This window comes from Melanotaenia boesemani, chromosome 13 (genome assembly GCF_017639745.1).
Source record: "Melanotaenia boesemani isolate fMelBoe1 chromosome 13, fMelBoe1.pri, whole genome shotgun sequence".
Classification (NCBI taxonomy): Eukaryota; Metazoa; Chordata; class Actinopteri; order Atheriniformes; family Melanotaeniidae; genus Melanotaenia; species Melanotaenia boesemani.
In genome coordinates this window covers 1,615,244-1,637,449 of record NC_055694.1, presented here as the reverse complement: position 1 = coordinate 1,637,449, position 22,206 = coordinate 1,615,244, and the positions used below count along the sequence as shown (strand labels likewise).

The following is a 22,206-nucleotide window of genomic DNA, read 5'->3' as shown; positions in this document are numbered from 1 at the left end:
TCTCTCTCTTGTTTAAAATTTTTCTTTGAATATTTTCTACTGTTTCTTTTATTTCCAGTAAAACTTGATACTAGACCAGTTTCAGAGGAACTCGACTTTGACATATGAATCATTTTGGCAAAATTTTAAAAAAATAAACTCTCCTAGCTCAAGAAGTGAACCAGCGTTGTGTCGACACCATCACCCCTCCAGCTGTAAAGCCAAATAAAGTTTCCTTAAATTTTCCATTTACAATAATTATGGATGCTCTCTGAAGCTCCTCCCACCCTTTTAAAAAGGTGCAAAATGGTTTATTCCACACCTGCACCGGTCGCTTCAGCTGAGTTAGGTAACCGATGGAGTAGAGTGAGGGGGGGATGGGCAGGAAAGCCACATCTTTACTCAAGACATTAAAGTCAGACCAACAAATAAAACAAAAAAGAGCAGGAGAGCAAATTACATGACCTGAATTTGCATTTGGAATATGTTTAGCTAAACAAACTGTGCCAAATTATGCTGTGTCTATTTCCTCCAGAGCTTCTAACACGGTGTATTTGGTTCTTTGTAATTTCTTGGACATGTTTATGTTTTTTATCCTTCGTTCTAAATAGATAAAAAGTCAAAATGAAGTAAAGAAATGAACGCTGTTCAATATTCGCTCTTTCCGGTGCGCCCACGTGTGTAACTGCACCAAAATGACAACGATGCTCCTTGTTTACGCGCAAGTATTTATACCTGACAGATAAAGTGTCGTTCAAGTGTAAGATATCGTTGGAAAGCTTGTAAGATGTAGAATTCGACCAAACTTTATTTACACTGCCAAGACCCACAACAAGACAACAACATGGCTGTGAATGGGAGCAAATGACATGTTAGCGCATGACGCCGTTTCACCATTATGGATTACTACGCTGTGAGTTTTGGTCGAAGAACAATGTGGACAGACTGAAAATGACCACAAAAAGGTAAGGACATAAAAGATGTGGCTGTTTGTGAGAATATCTTTGGGATTTGGTGTATTTGGTGATAAACATGCTATCTGATAAGGCTGCTGTGATACGTGAAGGTTAGCTTTGTGTTTGTTTTGAGACTGACGTGAGGTGCTTGGCGAATGTCTTTTCATGCTTGGTATCATATGAAAGTTCAGCTTTTCTAGTTTCATTTGACACCCAACATGTTGGGGTGGAGTGAACGGATCACACGTTGTGTTGCATTTTGTTTCGGGTGTTACTGGTTATGGTGGAGCTGTTGTTTGTGGCATACGTATTTTAAAGTTGTTATTAAACAAATGCTTTGTTGACTAAATGCACTTGGAGAGTTGATTTAGTGGCATTAGGTATTCTTCTTTAAGACACGTTATAAATAAAATATCCTAACATCACTAAAGTAACTTTTTTACACACATGAACTTGTGTTTACATCTGTTGGACCCACCGGTGGGTCCGACGTCCGTCGGGCTTAACGGGTTAAGTTTCGTTGTGGAGTGCCCTCTAGTGGTGGTGGGAGACAACATCGTAAAACTTTTTAAACACACTGGCTTTGTTTCTCTTCATCTACCATAGAGTGATATAACTTCTGTCTCTGTCCGTCCTAACAGGGCTGTCCACAGATTCTCCCTAACATCGACATCCTGGTCCCCGCGGGGATGGTTCGTCCAATCACGCTGCGAGCTCGTAACCTCCCGCAGCCTCAGTCGGGTCAGAAGAACTATGAGTGTGTGTTTAACATCCAGGGAAAAGTGCAACGTATCCCAGCTGTGCGCTTCAACTCCTCCTGCATCCAGTGTCAGAACACCTCGGTGAGACGCACTACACTACCCAGCATGCACTGCTCCCTACAACACACAGGAGACTAATGGATGCTTTCATTTTCTCCAACTCTTTCACACTTTCTGTCCACCAGAAGTCCTGGAAACATTACAAAACTCAATTTCAGTTTATTTACCGAAAGTTTCAAGAAGCTTTAAGCTCTAAACTTGAATTCTGCCGTCAGCTGGAGGCCAGTTTGTCGCGGCGGGAATGTCCGTGTCTCCAGAGCCCGTCACAGCGCTCTTCAGTCCAGAATTCATCACTGAGCTTTTTCATATTTAGCTGGCAAAATGTCGGAGTGATTGGTAGCTTTGTAACATACGAATTTTAACCATGGGATTACATGCCTCTTTCATAAAACTAACCGCACCTGTCAGGCGAACGTCCTCACTTATTTCTTCCCTCCAGGTTTTGTTTGGTCACACCTACATGAAAATGTGAATTCTGAATTAAACCTAAATCCGAAGTAAGCGGCTGGTTTATTCTGACTTTAAATCCGAATTTAATAATTCTTTAATCATGTAAATGTTAATTCTGCTTTAAATTATTTCTTGTCATTCTGAGCATGCTCGGTCCCTTGTCCTGTCGCCATGACGATAAGATACTCTACCTGCCTCCCCCTCAGCTGAGCAGAGTAAACAGGATACTGGAGTCGCTAGAATCACAGTCAGAGTGAAAATGGTTCTCATTATGTGGTCTTTCATGTTGTGGACGAAACGAAAAGAAGCAGGAACTGGAGTTTGTTCGCTTCCCGTCCAATCAGAGCCCTTCCCAACCGGTTTCCATGTAAACCTCAATTCACAATTACTATTTCCATGTTAACGCCTCTAATCCTGAATGGTTTCATTCTAATAATTCATTTTGAATAAAAACACCAGTTAACTGTTGCCATTCATATTTAATGCTAAGATTTGCGTCTTTCCTCTTAATCTCACCACATCTGTAGACGTGCATGTCCTCACACTGGACAGTAGGGGGCATAATCAGTGTGTTTTAACCTGTAGGAGCAAGAAGGGGCTAAGGAATGGATATTTAGCAATTTCTCATTTTCTTACTTGTAGGCAGCGACTTGATGTTTGTGGTTTATTCAGAGTTCAGATTGTCTGATAGGAAATAACATACTGACTCTCTGGGGTGAAGGTGACTGTGATACACCTTCAAACAGACACAGATACACTAAACCTCCAAGGGTCAAAGGTCAGGCTTCAGTCTGACATCAATGATAAATGTGAATGGGACTCATTTCTCAGAAAACATACACACTCATTCCAGTATTTGTCTCATCTGGGGATCCTTGTTCATATGATCCCTTACTGGGACCCTGAAGCTATCTTAACCCCTACAATCAGTTAAACCTTTAACCCCAGTGTGTTGCTTTAGTTTACTACCCCTTCAGGTCATTCAAAGACAAGTCCTCACACCAGAAGCTCCTATAAGACATTACAGATTCACAATTTTTTTTTCTTAGATCTCTTAACAAATGAGTAATTATTAGAATTGTTTTATCATGTAAATGCCTATTTCATTACACGATTCTCCTTTTTATGATAAAACACCCAAACTTAGTGATTTTTCATAAAGTAAAGTAAGATAGGTTTATTTGTACAGTACAAGTCATGTATAGGACCATATATATGTATATATATATATATATATATATATGTATATATGTATATCCATGTCTATTAAAAAGTGATAACGGACACCTATAAAAGAAGTTCTGGCCAAATAGCCTTATTGCTGTAAATTATTGCACTGACTAAACGGTGGTTGGTAACCGTGGTAACAGAAACTCAGACGCTGGTCTGCAGACCCGCCAGATCAGAGCAGCCTGCAGGCTTATTGCACATGTAGGAAACGATCTGTGGACTTTAACTGTTTTAAACAAAATGTCGCATCATCCTCTAATAATTTATGTAATATTGTTTTCTTTCTTAATGGACCATGGTATAAGCGGGATAATGCCCTCTGAATGCCCTCGCATCGGACGATTCACGCCTCCGCGAAGTCCATTAATTTATGATAATGGCCACCTCGTCGGGCATTATCCCTTACACACACACACATATATATATATATATATATATATACATACATACATACAGACACAACTACATACACACACTCCACTGATTGATTATTGTCCTTTATTTTTGTGACTTTCACCTTTTAGTGTCGTGCATGCAGACTATGTACATGCACACACACACACACACACACACTCCAAATGTCCCTCTGCTCACACTCATTTCCTGTCCTTCATATGTCTTCCTGTCCAAAAGACATACCATTACTACAGCAGACAAACACACACACAGATGGTCCGCGTGTCTCTGTATTTAATTAGGTTAGTATTCCCAGTGGAAATTGCCCATTTAGTACAAATGCTCACTCTCTCTCTCTCTCACACACACACAGACACACACACACACACACTATTCCTGCCATCTACAGTCTGCTTCCAGGCTAAAAGCTATCCTTTATGGCAGTTTTTTTTCTTTCTTTCTTTTTGTGCCTATACATTTTTACCACATAGGTTCTCAGAGGGACTTTCTGATACTACATAATACTTGTTGCTAATGTTTAATATGTTCAACTCTCTAATCACTACTAAATATCATCACCCTGATATTGATTCAGTTTTTGTTTGTTTTATTCATTTATTTATTTATTTATTTATTTATTTATTGTTCTTTGTTTTTTGGAAAGAAGTAATGCAATTATTTAAATAGGTAAACTGGCGTAGAGAGGTTTAAAAGTAGTTTTGAGCAGGTTGAAAGTTATTTAAGTAATTTATGGAAAAAAATGCAGAAAAATATTGATTCACACTTTTTGTCTTCTGACAGTTTTGGCCACAAAGGGTTTAAAAAACAACTCTATCCTTCTCAGATTTTCTGTTTGATCGATTGATTTTAGGTCCACTGTGTTAATACTGAATGAAAAATATAACTTTAAGACTGAAACCAAACATGGCAAGTGAACTATTTTAAAAGTGAAATATAAAGGTCCCTCCAAAGTGACCTGTGTCTTCTCTGGGGAGGCATCTTGGATTCACCCTAACCAGATATCTACTCTGATATCCTAAAGCAGAACTAAAGGGAGGGATAAGGGTCACCAAACCAGACCTATTTATCATGAAGGAATGTTTTAAGGTGATCAACCTTGTGATTGGCAAATGGAGTTGATTAAACTTACCCTGACTACAACTTAATTAAAAAAATTCTAATATTTAAAATCTAAATGTTCTAAAATCTTCCTTGCTGGTCAGTTTGGTCTCCATCTGTCCCAATGTCCTCATAAATCACTGTTCAGCGTTTGGTCCCCGTAATGACATCAAAACAAACACACACATCACATTCTCCCTGTCGTTGCCAGGCACCCCTGACCCCATGGTGACCAAGCTGGTGTTGCCATGGGAACAACAGATCCACACACACAGCCCCACAGTGTTCACCAGCTTGTTGACATTAAGACCCAGCGGGAAGCAGACAGGAAGAGGAAGAGGACAAGATCAACGGAGAGGAAAAAGAAACAGGAGTTTAAATTGACCACAGTTTATTGTCCCAACAGGAGAAATACTTCCCAGTGAATTACTCCGATAACAAGCCGAGTGACACAAAACATGCATCACACGATTACATGAGAGCGCTCAGCAGGTCCCAGACAGGCCATGGACTGAAGTTAGAGGCTTTATGAGCCGAGAGGAGGAAGACAAGGTTCGGTAGTGCCTGTTTATCCCTACAGTCAGCACAGTTTCTGAAATGTGACCAGCATTTAAAAAACATGAAAGAGTTCAAATGTTGTACTTCTGCTAAACAAGCTAGAAACCTGAAATAAAACCATCTGAAGCTACAGCAGAGAAAAGTTTTTACAGGTTTCCAGAGAAACAAAACAAGTTTCACTCATGACAGACTTCCAGTCACCATCTTCTTCATTAACTCCACCTTCTAGAACCGGGTCGTCCTCTCCATCAGGACCACCTTCTAGTACCGGGTCATCCTCTTCACCATATCCACCTTCTAGTACCGGGTCATCCTCTTCATCAGGTCCGCCTTCTAGTACCGGATCGTCCTCTCCATCAGGACCGCCTTCTAAGACCGGGTCGTCGTCTTCATCACGGGACCACCTTCTAGTACCGGGTCGTCCTCTCCATCAGGACCATCTTCTAGTACCGGGTAATCCTCTTCACCAGATCCACCTTCTAGTACCGGGTCGTCCTCTTCATCAGGTCCACCTTCTAGTACCGGGTCGTCCTCTTCATCAGAACTGCCTTCTAGTACCGGGTCGTCCTCTCCATGAGGACCACCTTCTAGTACAGGGTCGTCCTCTTCATCAGAACTGCCTTCTAATACCGGGTCGTCCTCGTCATCAGGACCACCTTCTAGTACCGGGTCGTCCTCTTCATCAGAACTGCCTTCTAGTACCGGGTCGTCCTCTTCATCAGGTTCGCCTTCTAGTACCGGGTCGTCCTCTTCATCAGAACTGCCTTCTAGTACCGGGTCGTCCTCTTCATCAGGTTCGCCTTCTAGTACCGGGTCGTCCTCTTCATCAGAACTGCCTTCTAGTACCGGGTCGTCCTCTCCATGAGGACCACCTTCTAGTACAGGGTCGTCCTCTTCATCAGAACTGCCTTCTAATACCGGGTCGTCCTCTTCATCAGGTCCGCCTTCTAGTACCGGGTCGTCCTCTTCATCAGAACTGCCTTCTAGTACCGGGTCGTCCTCTCCATGAGGACCACCTTCTAGTACCGGGTCGTCCTCTTCATCAAAACTGCCTTCTAATACCGGGTCGTCCTCGTCATCAGGACCACCTTCTAGTACCAGGTCGTCCTCTTTATCAGGACCGCCTTGTAGTACCGGGTCGTCCTCTTCATCAGAACCGCCTTCTAGTACCGGGTCGTCCTCTTCATCAGAACTGCCTTCTAGTACAGGGTCGTCCTCTCCATGAGGACCACCTTCTAGTACCAGGTCGTCCTCTTCATCAGAACTGCCTTCTAATACCGGGTCGTCCTCTTCATCACGGGACCACCTTCTAGTACCGGGTCGTCCTCTTCATCATGACTTCCTTCTAAAACCGGGTCGTCCTCTTCATCACGGGACCACCTTCTAGTACCGGGTCGTCCTCTTCATCAGGACCGCCTTCTAGTACCGGGTCGTCCTCTTCATCGGGTCCACCTTCTAGTACCGGGTCGTCCTCTTCATCAGAACTGCCTTCTAGTACCGGGTCGTCCTCTCCATCAGGACCACCTTCTAATACCGGGTCGTCCTCTTCGTCAGGACCACCTTCTAGTACCGGGTCGTCCTCTTCACCAGATCCACCTTCTAGTACCGGGTCGTCCTCTTCATCAGGTCCGCCTTCTAGTACCGGATCGTCCTCTTCATCAGAACTGCCTTCTAGTACCGGGTCGTCCTCTCCATCAGGACCACCTTCTAATACCGGGTCGTCCTCTTCGTCAGGACCACCTTCTAGTACCGGGTCGTCCTCTTCACCAGATCCACCTTCTTGTACCTGGTCGTCCTCTTTATCAGGTCCGCCTTCTAGTACCGGGTCGTCCTCTTCATCAGAACTGCCTTCTAGTACCGGGCCGTCCTCTTCATCAGAACCGCCTTCTAGTACCGGGTCGTCCTCTTCATCAGAACCACCTTCTAGTACCGGGTCGTCGTCTTCATCACTGGACCACCTTCTAGTACCGGGTCGTCGTCTTCATCACGGGACCACCTTCTAGTACGGGGTCGTCCTCTTCATCGGGTTCACCTTCTAGTACCGGGTCGTCCTCTTCATCGGGTCCACCTTCTAGTACCGGGTCGTCGTCTTCATCACGGGACCACCTTCTAGTACCGGGTCGTCCTCTTCATCGGGTTCACCTTCTAGTACCGGGTCGTCCTCTTCATCGGGTCCACCTTCTAGTACCGGGTCGTCCTCTTCATCGGGTCCACCTTCTAGTACCGGGTCGTCCTCTTCATTGGGTCCACCTTCTAGTACCGGGTCGTCCTCTCCATCAGGACCACCTTCTAGTACCGGGTCATCCTCTTCACCATATCCACCTTCTAGTACCGGGTCATCCTCTTCATCAGGTCCGCCTTCTAGTACCGGATCGTCCTCTCCATCAGGACCGCCTTCTAAGACCGGGTCGTCGTCTTCATCACGGGACCACCTTCTAGTACCGGGTCGTCCTCTCCATCAGGACCATCTTCTAGTACCGGGTAATCCTCTTCACCAGATCCACCTTCTAGTACCGGGTCGTCCTCTTCATCAGGTCCACCTTCTAGTACCGGGTCGTCCTCTTCATCAGAACTGCCTTCTAGTACCGGGTCGTCCTCTCCATGAGGACCACCTTCTAGTACCGGGTCGTCCTCTTCATCAGAACTGCCTTCTAATACCGGGTCGTCCTCGTCATCAGGACCACCTTCTAGTACCGGGTCGTCCTCTTCATCAGAACTGCCTTCTAGTACCGGGTCGTCCTCTTCATCAGGTTCGCCTTCTAGTACCGGGTCGTCCTCTTCATCAGAACTGCCTTCTAGTACCGGGTCGTCCTCTTCATCAGGTTCGCCTTCTAGTACCGGGTCGTCCTCTTCATCAGAACTGCCTTCTAGTACCGGGTCGTCCTCTCCATGAGGACCGCCTTCTAGTACAGGGTCGTCCTCTTCATCAGAACTGCCTTCTAATACCGGGTCGTCCTCTTCATCAGGTCCGCCTTCTAGTACCGGGTCGTCCTCTTCATCAGAACTGCCTTCTAGTACCGGGTCGTCCTCTCCATGAGGACCACCTTCTAGTACCGGGTCGTCCTCTTCATCAAAACTGCCTTCTAATACCGGGTCGTCCTCGTCATCAGGACCACCTTCTAGTACCAGGTCGTCCTCTTTATCAGGACCGCCTTGTAGTACCGGGTCGTCCTCTTCATCAGAACCGCCTTCTAGTACCGGGTCGTCCTCTTCATCAGAACTGCCTTCTAGTACAGGGTCGTCCTCTCCATGAGGACCACCTTCTAGTACCAGGTCGTCCTCTTCATCAGAACTGCCTTCTAATACCGGGTCGTCCTCTTCATCACGGGACCACCTTCTAGTACCGGGTCGTCCTCTTCATCATGACTTCCTTCTAAAACCGGGTCGTCCTCTTCATCACGGGACCACCTTCTAGTACCGGGTCGTCCTCTTCATCAGGACCGCCTTCTAGTACCGGGTCGTCCTCTTCATCGGGTCCACCTTCTAGTACCGGGTCGTCCTCTTCATCAGAACTGCCTTCTAGTACCGGGTCGTCCTCTCCATCAGGACCACCTTCTAATACCGGGTCGTCCTCTTCGTCAGGACCACCTTCTAGTACCGGGTCGTCCTCTTCACCAGATCCACCTTCTAGTACCGGGTCGTCCTCTTCATCAGGTCCGCCTTCTAGTACCGGATCGTCCTCTTCATCAGAACTGCCTTCTAGTACCGGGTCGTCCTCTCCATCAGGACCACCTTCTAATACCGGGTCGTCCTCTTCGTCAGGACCACCTTCTAGTACCGGGTCGTCCTCTTCACCAGATCCACCTTCTTGTACCTGGTCGTCCTCTTTATCAGGTCCGCCTTCTAGTACCGGGTCGTCCTCTTCATCAGAACTGCCTTCTAGTACCGGGCCGTCCTCTTCATCAGAACCGCCTTCTAGTACCGGGTCGTCCTCTTCATCAGAACCACCTTCTAGTACCGGGTCGTCGTCTTCATCACTGGACCACCTTCTAGTACCGGGTCGTCGTCTTCATCACGGGACCACCTTCTAGTACCGGGTCGTCCTCTTCATCGGGTTCACCTTCTAGTACCGGGTCGTCCTCTTCATCGGGTCCACCTTCTAGTACCGGGTCGTCGTCTTCATCACGGGACCACCTTCTAGTACCGGGTCGTCCTCTTCATCGGGTTCACCTTCTAGTACCGGGTCGTCCTCTTCATCGGGTCCACCTTCTAGTACCGGGTCGTCCTCTTCATCGGGTCCACCTTCTAGTACCGGGTCGTCCTCTTCATTGGGTCCACCTTCTAGTACCGGGTCGGACCTTTTTAATCCTGGTGTGATAGATGAAGCAGGTGGTGGAAACCTTCCTCAGAGGTTTTCTCCATATTAACATGACAGCATCACACAGTTGCTGCAGGTTTGTCTGCTGCATCCATGATGAGAATCTCCTGTTCCACCACATCCCAAAGCTGCTCTACTGGACTGAGATCTGGTGGCTGTGGAGGCCGTTGTAGTCCAGTGAACTCATCGTCATGTTCTAGAAAGCAGGTGTAGATGATCTGAGCTTTGTGACATGGTGCATTATCCTGCTGGAAGTAGCATCAGAAGATGCTCCACTGTGGTCATAAAGGGATGGACATGGTCAGCAACAATACTCAGGTAGGCTGTGCTGGTTCAACCAGGCCACGTTGGTACTAAGGAGCCCAAAGTGGGCCAAGAAAATCTCTCCCCGGTGTGTCTTCTGCTGCATCCTGGTCCAGACAACTGCTGCTCTGGATGTTTTCTCTTCTTCAGACCATCTCTGGAAACCCTGGAGATGGTTGTGTGTGGAAATCCCAGTAAATACTCAGACCAGCAACCATGCCACGTTCAAAGTCTCTTAAATCCTCTTTCTTCCTCATTCTGATGCTCAGCTTGAACTTCATCAAGTCATCTTCACCACGTGTGATTGGCTGGTTGGATTTTAGTGTTAACAGGAGTTACCCTTGGTCCATCACAGCTGCACTTAGTGATTTAAATTTTGTCTGATTAGGTCTGAATTTAAATACAAACTGATGCTAATCATTCAGCTGTGACACAGAAAGCTTCTCTGATGTAATATCTTTGACCTAAACTATCAGCTCAACTCCTGTTAAAGAGCAGCGAGCATCCGTTCATAGATGAGGAAACTATTGTCCAATCATAAACAATGCAGCTGCTCAGTATCTACAGATATTTCATTCTGGATGTGTTTATCAGGATGATCAGATGAGTTAAACACAGCGTCAGATAAATCTGTCAGTGTTCTGCTTCGCGTTGTTAGATCCTGCTTCTCTATATGTGTTATGATGCTGCTCTGTTGGGCTCAGCTGGCTACTTGTAATGGAAAATCAAAACATTAGACACATGGTTTACTCTGTAGATCAGTGCTCGTCATTCTAACACTCACACAGAGGGTTAGTACACAACCCTAATCCAAAATAACAGTGGACAGGAGTAAGTTATCCTGGGAATGAGTAAAGCAATCCTCCTAGGAATGAGAAAAGTAATCCTAGGAATGAGTAAAGTAATGCTAGGAATGAAAAAAGTAATCCTATGAATGAGTAAAGTAATGCTAGGAATAAGTAAAGTAATCCTAGGAATAAGTAGAGTAATCCTAGGAATGAGTAAAGCAATCCTCCTAGGAATGAGTAAAGTAATCCTAGGAATGAGTAAAGTAATGCTAGGAATGAGTGAAGTAATCCTATGAATGAGTAAAGCAGTCCTAGGAATGAGTAAAGCAATCCTGGGAATGAGTAAAGCAATCCTCCTAGGAATGAGTAAAGTAATCCTAGGAATGAGTAAAGTAATGCTAGGAATGAGTGAAGTAATCCTATGAATGAGTAAAGCAGTCCTAGGAATGAGTAAAGCAATCCTGGGAATGAGTAAAGTAATCCTAGGAATGAGTAAAGTAATCAAAGGAATGAGTAAAGTAATGCTAGGAATGAGTAAAGTAATCCTAGGAATGAGTAAAGTAATGCTAGGAATGAGTAAAGTAATCCTAGGAATGGGTAAAGTAATCCTAGGAATGGGTAAAGTAATGCTAGGAATGAGTAAAGTAATCCTATGAATGAATAAAGCAGTCCTAGGAATGAGTAAAGTAATCCTATGAATGAGTAAAGCAGTCCTAGGAATGAGTAAAGTAATCATAGGAATGAGTAAAGTAATCCTAGGAATGGGTAAAGTAATCCTAGGAATGGGTAAAGTAATGCTAGGAATGAGTAAAGTAATCCTATGAATGAGTAAAGCAGTCCTAGGAATGAGTAAAGTAGTCCTAGGAATGAGTAAAGTAGTCCTAGGAATGAGTAAAGTAATCCTAGGAATGAGTAAAGTAATGCTAGGAATGAGTAAAGTAATCCTAGGAATGGGTAAAGTAATCCTAGGAATGGGTAAAGTAATCCTAGGAATGGGTAAAGTAATGCTAGGAATGAGTAAAGTAATCCTATGAATGAGTAAAGCAGTCCTAGGAATGAGTAAAGTAATCATAGGAATGAGTAAAGTAATCCTAGGAATGAGTAAAGTAATCCTGGGAATGAGTAAAGTAATCCTAAGAATGAGTAAAGTAATGCTTGGAATGAGTAAAGTAATCCTAGGAATAAGTAGAGTAATCCTAGGAATGAGTAAAGTAATCCTGGGAATGAGTAAAGCAATCCTAGGAATGAGTAAAGTAATGCTAGGAATGAGTAAAGTAATCCTAGGAATGAGTAAAGTAATGCTAGGAATGAGTAAAGTAATCCTATGAATGAGTAAAGCATTCCTAGGAATGAGTAAAGTAATCATAGGAATGAGTAAAGTAATCCTAGGAATGAGTAAAGTAATCCTGGGAATGAGTAAGGTAATCCTAGGAATGAGTAAAGCAATCCTAGGAATGAGTAAAGCAGTCCTAGAAATGAGTAAAGCAGTCCTAGGAATGAGTAAAGTAATGCTAGGAATGAGTAAAGTAATCCTAGGAATGAGTAATGTAGTGAATTAGTGAGTAATCATTGCTACATGTTGGGTTTGGTGAAAACATCATATGTACTGTCGTCGAAGTACTGCAGTAGTACCAGTACATTAGTACCAGTATAGTAGGACCAGTACTACTGTACTAGTACTACCAGGGCTTTTGATAAAGAGGCTTGAACCACTTTTCCTTCCAGTGGACAGACGCGTCGCCATGACAAGGGAGATAATCAGATTACTTCTGAATGGAGACAGTGTGGAAGTAAAGCAATCAAAGACAAACGGAGTAAGAAAAATAAAAGGAGGTAGGGAATTAAACGAAGGAAGGATGGGGTGAGATGTACAAAAACGAAAGATAATGAAACCGTAAGGAAAGAAAGGACAATAGAAAGACAAAGGAGATGATGTGACAGGTGAGAATAGGAAGGAAGAAAAGAAAATGAGGAAAATTAAACCATCTAATGAAGGAAAGTACGTGAGTGTAATAAACTAAATAAAGGAAGTAGGTAGAAGTAGGATTTTTTCCCTGATTTCAGCCTCTTTGCTTGTATTTAGCCTGTGTTGGATGATGTGCTGGAGCTGAACATCTTCTGCTTCTCAGATGAGTTTCATTGTTCATCACACACACATTTCAGATCCCCATTAACACCCCACCGTTTACCTCAGATGAGACCAGCAGGTGGATCAGCTTCCTGTCAGTCAGGGTCGTTTTTCCTCTCATGGCTTTTTTTGAGGGGTGGTTACCATGGAGACCTTCTGCCACCATGACAACACCACTCTGCCATGTGTGTGCTTACTTTCCGTCTGTAGTGCTGAGGTTTTATGATCAGCTGCAGTTTGGACAGAACTTCCTTTTTTCTGAAGTTAATTAACACATAATTAAAAAGTTTGACAATGTCTCTGCAGTACTGGTACGAAGGGGACGAGGCCGGCGATCTGCCCGTGGATTTCTCCATCGTCTGGGACGGAGATTTCTTTATCGACAAGCCTTCGTACATGAAAGGTAAAATGGCTCCTCTGTCCACCTCTTCCACTACAACTACAAAAAACGTTGGGATGCTTTTGTAAGATCTAATTCAAACCAGAATCTCATCAACATATTTTATTCCCAGTAGAAGGTCAGCAACATGAAACTGAGACGTTTCACCATGAGATGAAAATATGAGCTGATAGTGAATCTGATGGAAAAAGTTGGAACAGGAAGAACACAACACTGGAAAAGTACCTGGTACAAACCAGAAACACCTGGAGGAGCATTTGACAACTAATCAGGTTACCTGGCAACAGGTCAGTAACATGACTGGTATAAAAGGAGCATTTCAGAGAGGCAGAGTCTCTCAGATGGAAAGAGCTTCACCAATCTGAGACAAACTGGATCTAAAACTGGAACAATTTCAGAAAAATGTTCCTCAGACTTTGAAGATCCACCATCTACAGTGTAGAATATCATCAGAAGATTCAGAGAATCAGGAGGAATCTCTGTGTGCTCGGGACAAGGCTGGATGCTGGTGATTCTGCATTAAAAGCAGACATGATTCTCTACTGGAAACCACTGCATGGACTCAGGAAGACTTCCAGAAACCACTGTCTGTGAACACAGTTCACCCTGAAACCCACAAATGCAGGTTAAAGCTCCATCATGCAGAGAAGAAGCCAGATGTGAACAGGATCCAGAACCAGCTTCTTCCATCTTCTCTGGACCAAAGCTCATTTAAAATGGTCTGAGACAAAGTGGAAACCTGGATGAAGATGTGAAGTAGTTTGTGGAAAGCATGGACGGCGTGTCCTGCAGACTAAAGAGGAGAGGGAGCATCCAGCTTGTTATCAGTGGACAGGTGAAAAGCTGCATCTCTGATGGGATGGGGCTGCATTAGTGCCTATGGCGTGGGCAGCTTCCACATCTGTGAAGCTCCATCAATGCTGAAAAGTACACGGAGGTTTTAGAGCAACATCTGCTCCCATCCAGACAACGTCTCTTTCAGGGAAGGCCTTGCAGATTTCAGCAAGACGATGCTGAACCACATCCTGCATCCATCACAGCAGCATGGCTTCACAGGAGAAGAGTCCGGCTGCTGAACTGGCCTGCCTGCAGTCCAGACCTTTCACCAGTACACAACATCTGGAGCTTCATGGAAGCAGAAATCCAGCAACCAAGGCCCTGGGGTCTCATTTATAAAACTGTGCGTAGGATTCTTACTAAAAGTGTACTTACGCCCAAAACCGGAAGTTGGCGTACGCCATAAAATATTCTGAATTATAAAACCGTGCGTACGCACAGGTGCAAGCAATTTCCCCTTTATAAATCACACTCGTCCTTGAAGTTTGCGCAGGTGAATTTGGCTCATGTTCCGCCCACTACACACCCACTTTCCACCATAAATGGTCAATGCAAAGTACCTCAGCGTGTATTAAAATGAGCCAGCTGATCCATGTTGTGATCCATGAACAATGGCAACCGCAGGGAAGCGAACCAAAAAACGCAACTTCACAGAGGCAGAAATCGATGCATTAGTGAGTGAGGTGGAGAGTCGAAAAATTATTTTGTTTGGTAGCCACAGTAGTGGCGTGACAAATAAGAGTAAGTGTCGTGAGTGGCAACACATAGTTACCTCAGTTAACTCTGTGAGTGGGACAGAGCGGACCATGGCGAGATCAAAAAGAAACCATCAATGAACTGAAGGAAATCATAACAACGCTGCATAATTTGTGTGACATTATGTTCGACATTTCAAACACATTAAAAGAGCTTGTGAAAAAGTGAACCTTATTGTCTGCTTAATCGCTGCATGACCTCCTCACGGAGCCGTGCCCCGTGTTGGAACTCCCTGTGTCTGGGAGGGGGCTGTGGGTGAGGGTCGGCATTCCGAGGAGGGGGGAGGCCAGGAGGTAGTTGGATGCCGTGCCTCAGTGCCAGGTTGTGCAGCACGCCACACGCCCTCACGATCCTGCGCACCTTTTGGGGATGGTACAATAATCTACCCCCTGACGCATCCAGACACCGCCACCGGCATTCTAAAAGGCCGGGAGTGAGCGGTATTGAACAGGGTCTCCTCTGCGCTCTGGGGGTTTGGGAAGGGGGTCAGGAGCCAGCGCCGGAGGGGGTAGCCACTGTCCCCTGCATTTCAATGAAACAGTGCATCAGTGGTCTGCATCTGGCTAAGCTGGTTGTCAATATAAAGTTATTGTCTTACCAAGAAGCCAGCCATCACGTACAGCGCCTGCCTGCAGTCTCTTCTCTACACTGCTTTGCGCTAGGATGTAAGAGTCATGTGTAGAGCCAGGCCATCGTGCAACTACATTTGTCAACATCATGTTGGATTGACATATGACTTGAACACTGATAGTATGCACATGCTTCCTATTGACATACATGAATTCATCGACATATGGGGCCCTTATAGCAATATGAGTGCAGTCAATTGCGCCGAGAAGAAGAGATGCTACACCATGCTGAACACCACCCTGGAACTACTTTTTACACCGTGCTGAACATCACCCTGGAACTACTTTTTACACCGTGCTGAACATCACCCTGGAACTACTTTTTACACCGTGCTGAACATCACCCTGGAACTACTTTTTACACCATGCCAAACATCACCCTGGAACTACTTTTTACACCATGCTGAACACCACCCTGGAACTACTTTTTACACCATGCTGAACATCACCCTGGAACTACTTTTTACACCATGCTGAACATCACCCTGGAACTACTTTTTACACCGTGCTGAACATCACGCTGGAACTACTTTTTACACCGTGCCGAACATCACCCTGGAACTACTTTTTACACCATGCTGAACACCACCCTGGAACTACTTTTTACACCATGCCGAACATCACCCTGGAACTGCTTTTTACACCGTGCTGAACACCACCCTGGAACTACTTTTTACACCATGCTGAACACCACCCTGGAACTACTTTTTACACCATGCTGAACATCACCCTGGAACTACTTTTTACACCATGCTGAACACCACCCTGGAACTACTTTTTACACCATGCTGAACATCACCCTGGAACTACTTTTTACACTGTGCTGAACACCACCCTGGAACTACTTTTTACACCATGCTGAACACCACCCTGGAACTACTTTTTACACCATGCCGAACACCACCCTGGAACTACTTTTTACACCGTGCTGAACACCACCCTGGAACTACTTTTTACACCATGCTGAACACCACCCTGGAACTACTTTTTACACCATGCCGAACACCACCCTGGAACTACTTTTTTCAGACATGTTGCTGCATCAAATTCACTATCAGCTCATATTTTCCATTAGATGGTGAAATGTCTCACTTTCATCATCTGTCATGTTGTTGATCTTCTACTGAGGATCCAAGATGTTGATGAGATTCTGCTTTTATTTTGACAACATCCGTTTTTGGAACTGGACTTAAAATCACGGAGCATGCTACACCATGCTAACAGTGAGTCGTGAACACAGCATCTAAGTCATTTATAAAACACGTCCAGTGCGTTTTTTTAACAGTGGTTTGTCATTTGCCAGCGTTGCTGTATAAATGTGAAGCCCAGCGCTCCAGCTGCGGTCAGTGCCTCAAAGCTCCGTCTACTTTCGAATGTGGGTGGTGCGCCGAGAGCAGGAAGTGCCTCCTCAGACAGCACTGTCCCTCACCTGAGCAGAACTGGATGCATCATGGCCGCCACAACCTGCGCTGCAGCCACCCGCGCATCACGAAGGTACACCGTCACACCTGCTGCAACCAATCACCTCTAAATGTTGATTTTCTGATGCTTTGTTTGTTTATTGTTATCCAAACATGTAGGTCCTGCATTAACCAGTAGATGAGGATGTTTTCTGGCTCGTTGTTTGTCTTCTTCTTTGGTAATTCTGGATGCAGCGCCACCTCTGGCGAGGAGGGGAAACGGATAAATCTGGCTCACCTCTTAGTTAAAACCTGAATCTTAGAAAAGTTTTAATTAGAATATTATAAATAATAAGCATCTTGACAATTTTAACTATACATGAATAATTTATTTATAACAATTGAAAACAATAATTTTAACCACAATGATCCATGATAACAGCATTATTTATCACATTTCACCATAAAAACATCACCATCACTACTATGTTGCTAAGAGACCTCTATTTAGACCTGGACATGATGATGAAGCCACTTCCTGTCAGACTTTCCACCAATCAGAGAGCTTAGATTGACGGTAACGTCCAATCAGGAGCAGCCAAAGATCAACCAGTGAGCAGAAAGTTCTATGTGTGTGTGAAAAGAAGAAAAATAATGCTCCTCTATGGCTGGAATAAAGCCAAGAAGACGTTTCTGATGCACGGTGGCGCCACAAAGCAGCTGAGCTGGAGTTGGTTTAGTGAGGATAGCAGGTAAATAGTAGCAGGAATAACTGGAAATGAGGAAAAAGTGGAAACATGGAAATAGTTTCTGTTGTGTGTTTGTTTCAATAACAATATTTTTTCTCCTGAAAGCCAAGACTTGAGAGAACGATGAGATGAGAAAAGGTTTGGTCACTGTTGGTCTGTGTGTTATTTCTACAAAGTTCTGTTAGTAATAAATTCTGCTTTCTTCTTCTGGTCGACCTTTATGCTGCTAAATCTATTCATACATTCATTTTACATCATTTTACCTCCCAGTCTGACAGCTGCTACACACTGGTTTATACTGGGATTAAAAGCTGCTACAGACTGGTTTATACTGGGATTAAAAGCTGTTACAGACTGGTTTATACTGGGATTAAAAGCTGCTACAGACTGGTTTATACTGGGATTAAAAGCTGTTACAGACTGGTTCATACTGGGATTAAAAGCTGTTACAGACTGGTTTATACTGGGATTAAAAGCTGCTACAGACTGGTTTATACTGGGATTAAAAGCTGCTACAGACTGGTTTATACTGGGATTAAAAGCTGTTACACACTGGTTTATACTGGGATTAAAAGCTGCTACAGACTGGTTTATACTGGGATTAAAAGCTGTTACAGACTGGTTTATACTGGGATTAAAAGCTGCAACACACTGGTTTATACTGGGATTAAAAGCTGCTACACACTGGTTTATACTGGGATTAAAAGCTGCTAAAGACTGGTTTATACTGGGATTAAAAGCTGCAACAGACTGGTTTATACTGGGATTAAAAGCTGCTACAGACTGGTTTATACTGGGATTAAAAGCTGTTACAGACTGGTTTATACTGGGATTAAAAGCAGCTACAAACTGGTTAATACTGGGATTAAAAGCTGCTACAGACTGGTTTATACTGGGATTAAAAGCTGCTACACACTGGTTTATACTGGGATTAAAAGCTGTTACAGACTGGTTTATACTGGGATTAAAAGCTGTTACAGACTGGTTTATACTGGGATTAAAAGCTGCTACAGACTGGTTTATACTGGGATTAAAAGCTGCTACAGACTGGTTTATACTGGGATTAAAAGCTGCTACAGACTGGTTTATACTGGGATTAAAAGCTGCTACACACTGGTTTATACTGGGATTAAAAGCTGTTACACACTGGTTTATACTGGGATTAAAAGCTGTTACAGACTGGTTTATACTGGGATTAAAAGCTGTTACAGACTGGTTTATACTGGGATTAAAAGCTGCTACAGACTGGTTTATACTGGGATTAAAAGCTGCTACAGACTGGTTTATACTGGGATTAAAAGCTGCTACAGACTGGTTTATACTGGGATTAAAAGCTGCTACACACTGGTTTATACTGGGATTAAAAGCTGCTACACACTGGTTTATACTGGGATTAAAAGCTGCTACACACTGGTTTATACTGGGATTTAAAGCTGCTACAGACTGGTTTATACTGGGATTAAAAGCTGTTACAGACTGGTTTATACTGGGATTAAAAGCTGCTACAGACTGGTTTATACTGGGATTAAAAGCTGTTACAGACTGGTTTATACTGGGATTAAAAGCTGCTACAGACTGGTTTATACTGGGATTAAAAGCTGCTACAGACTGGTTTATACTGGGATTAAAAGCTGCTACAGACTGGTTTATACTGGGATTAAAAGCTGTTACAGACTGGTTTATACTGGGATTAAAAGCTGCTACAGACTGGTTTATACTGGGATTAAAAGCTGTTACAGACTGGTTTATACTGGTATTAAAAGCTGCTACAGACTGGTTTATACTGGGATTGAAAGCCGCTACAGACTGGTTTATACTGGGATTAAAAGCTGTTACAGACTGGTTTATACTGGGATTAAAAACTGCTACAGACTGGTTTATACGGGGATTAAAAGCTGCTACAGACTGGTTTATACTGGGATTAAAAGCTGCTACAGACTGGTTTATACTGGGATTAAAAGCTGCTACAGACTGGTTTATACTGGGATTAAAAGCTGCTACAGACTGGTTTATACTGGGATTAAAAGCTGCTACAGACTGGTTTATAGTGGGATTAAAAGCTGCTACAGACTGGTTTATAGTGGGATTAAAAGCTGCTACACACTGGTTTATACTGGGATTAAAAGCTGCTACAGACTGGTTTATACTGGGATTAAAAGCTGTTGCAGACTGGTTTATACTGGGATTAAAAGCTGCTACAGACTGGTTTATACTGGGATTAAAAGCTGCTACAGACTGGTTTATACGGGGATTAAAAGCTGCTACACACTGGTTTATACGGGGATTAAAAGCTGCTACAGACTGGTTTATACTGGGATTTAAAGCTGTTACAGACTGGTTTATACTGGGATAAAAAGCTGCTACAGACTGGTTTATACTGGGATTAAAAGCTGTTACAGACTGGTTTATACTGGGATTAAAAGCTGCTACAGACTGGTTTGTACTGGGATTAAAAGCTGTTACAGACTGGTTTGTACTGGGATTTAAAGCTGTTACAGACTGGTTTATACTGGGATTAAAAGCTGTTACAGACTGGTTTATACTGGGATTAAAAGCTGTTACAGACTGGTTTATACTGGGATTAAAAGCTGTTACAGACTGGTTTATATTGGGATTAAAAGCTGCTACAGACTGGTTTATACTGGGATTAAAAGCTACTACACACTGGTTTATACTGGGATTAAAAGCTGCTACAGGCTGATTTATACTGGGATTAAAAGCTGCTACGGACTGGTTTATACTGGGATTAAAAGCGTTTACAGACTGGTTTATACTGGGATTAAAAGCGTTTACAGAATGGTTTATACTGGGATTAAAAGCTGCTACAGACTGGTTTATACTGGGATTAAAAGCTGCTACGGACTGGTTCATACTTGTTTTAAAAGCTGCTACAGACTGGTTTATACTGGGAATAAAAGCTGCTACAGACTGGTTTATGCTGGGATTAACAGCTGCTACAGACTGGTTTATACTGGGATTAAAAGCTGCTACAGACTGGTTTATACTGGGATTAAAAGCTGTTACAGACTGGTTTCTACTGGGATTAAAAGCTGCTACAGACTGGTTTATACTGGGATTAAAAGCTGCTACAGACTGGTTTATACTGGGATTAAAAGCTGCTACAGACTGGTTTATACTGGGATTAAAAACTGCTACAGACTGGTTTATACTGGGATTAAAAACTGCTACAGACTGGTTTATACTGGAATTAAAAACTGTTACAGACTGGTTTATACTGGGATTAAAAACTGCTACAGACTGGTTTATACTGGGATTAAAAACTGCTACAGACTGGTTTATACTGGGATTAAAAACTGCTACAGATTGGTTTATACTGGTATTAAAAGCTGATACAGACTGGTTTATACCGGGATTAAAAGCTGTTACAGACTGGTTTATACTGGGATTAAAAGCTGCTACAGACTGGTTTATACTGGGATTAAAAGCTGTTACAGACTGGTTTATACTGGGATTTAAAACTGCTACAGCCTGGTTTATACTGGGATTTAAAGCTGCTACAGACTGATTTATACTGGGATTAAAAGCTGCTACGGACTGGTTTATACTGGGATTAAAAGCTGCTACGGACTGATTTATACTGGGATTAAAAGCTGCTACGGACTGGTTTATACTGGGATTAAAAGCTGCTACAGACTGGTTTATACTGGGATTAAAAGCTGCTACGGACTGGTTCATACTTGTTTTAAAAGCTGCTACAGACTGGTTTATACTGGGATTAAAAGCTGCTACAGACTGGTTTATACTGGGATTAAAAGCTGCTACAGACTGGTTTATACTGGGATTAACAGCTGCTACAGACTGGTTTATACTGGGATTAAAAGCTGCTACAGACTGGTTTATACTGGGATTAAAAGCTGCTACACACTGGTTCATACTGGGATTAAAAGCTGTTACAGACTGGTTTATACTGCGATTAAAAGCTGTTACAGACTGGTTTATACTGGGAATAAGAGCTTCTACAGACTGGCTTATATTGAGATTAAAAGCTGCTACAGACTGGTTTATACTGGGATTAAAAGCTGCTACAGACTGGTTTATACTGGGATTAAAAGCTGCTACAGACTGGTTTATACTGGGATTAAAAGCTGCTACAGACTGGTTTATACTGGGATTAACAGCTGTTACAGACTGGTTTATACTGGGATTAAAAGCTGTTACAGACTGGTTTATACTGGGATTAAAAGTCTGAATTTCATTAAATGCAGGAAGTTTTCCATTAGACTTATTTTAATGTTCAGCATTGGTTACAGTAGATGTAATTTTTAAACACCTAAAAATAAAACAGAGCCTTGCGGTACACCACAAGTAAGAGGAACAACTAGAAGATCAACAATCTCCTAGATAAACAAAAACTTATTTCAGTTGGAT

At 43.4% G+C, this 22,206-nt stretch overlaps 1 protein-coding gene across 1 annotated transcript in view; it reads left to right on the top strand.

Annotated features, from left to right (window-relative positions):
• Positions 1-22,206, top strand: part of plxna3 (plexin A3) — a 64,145-nt gene that overhangs the window by 18,680 nt on the left and 23,259 nt on the right. Inside the window, exons 4-6 of the mRNA XM_042003910.1 lie at positions 1,577-1,777; positions 13,353-13,449; positions 16,972-17,162. Coding sequence (XP_041859844.1) covers positions 1,577-1,777; positions 13,353-13,449; positions 16,972-17,162 — 489 coding nt within the window. The remainder of the gene's footprint in view (positions 1-1,576; positions 1,778-13,352; positions 13,450-16,971; positions 17,163-22,206) is intronic.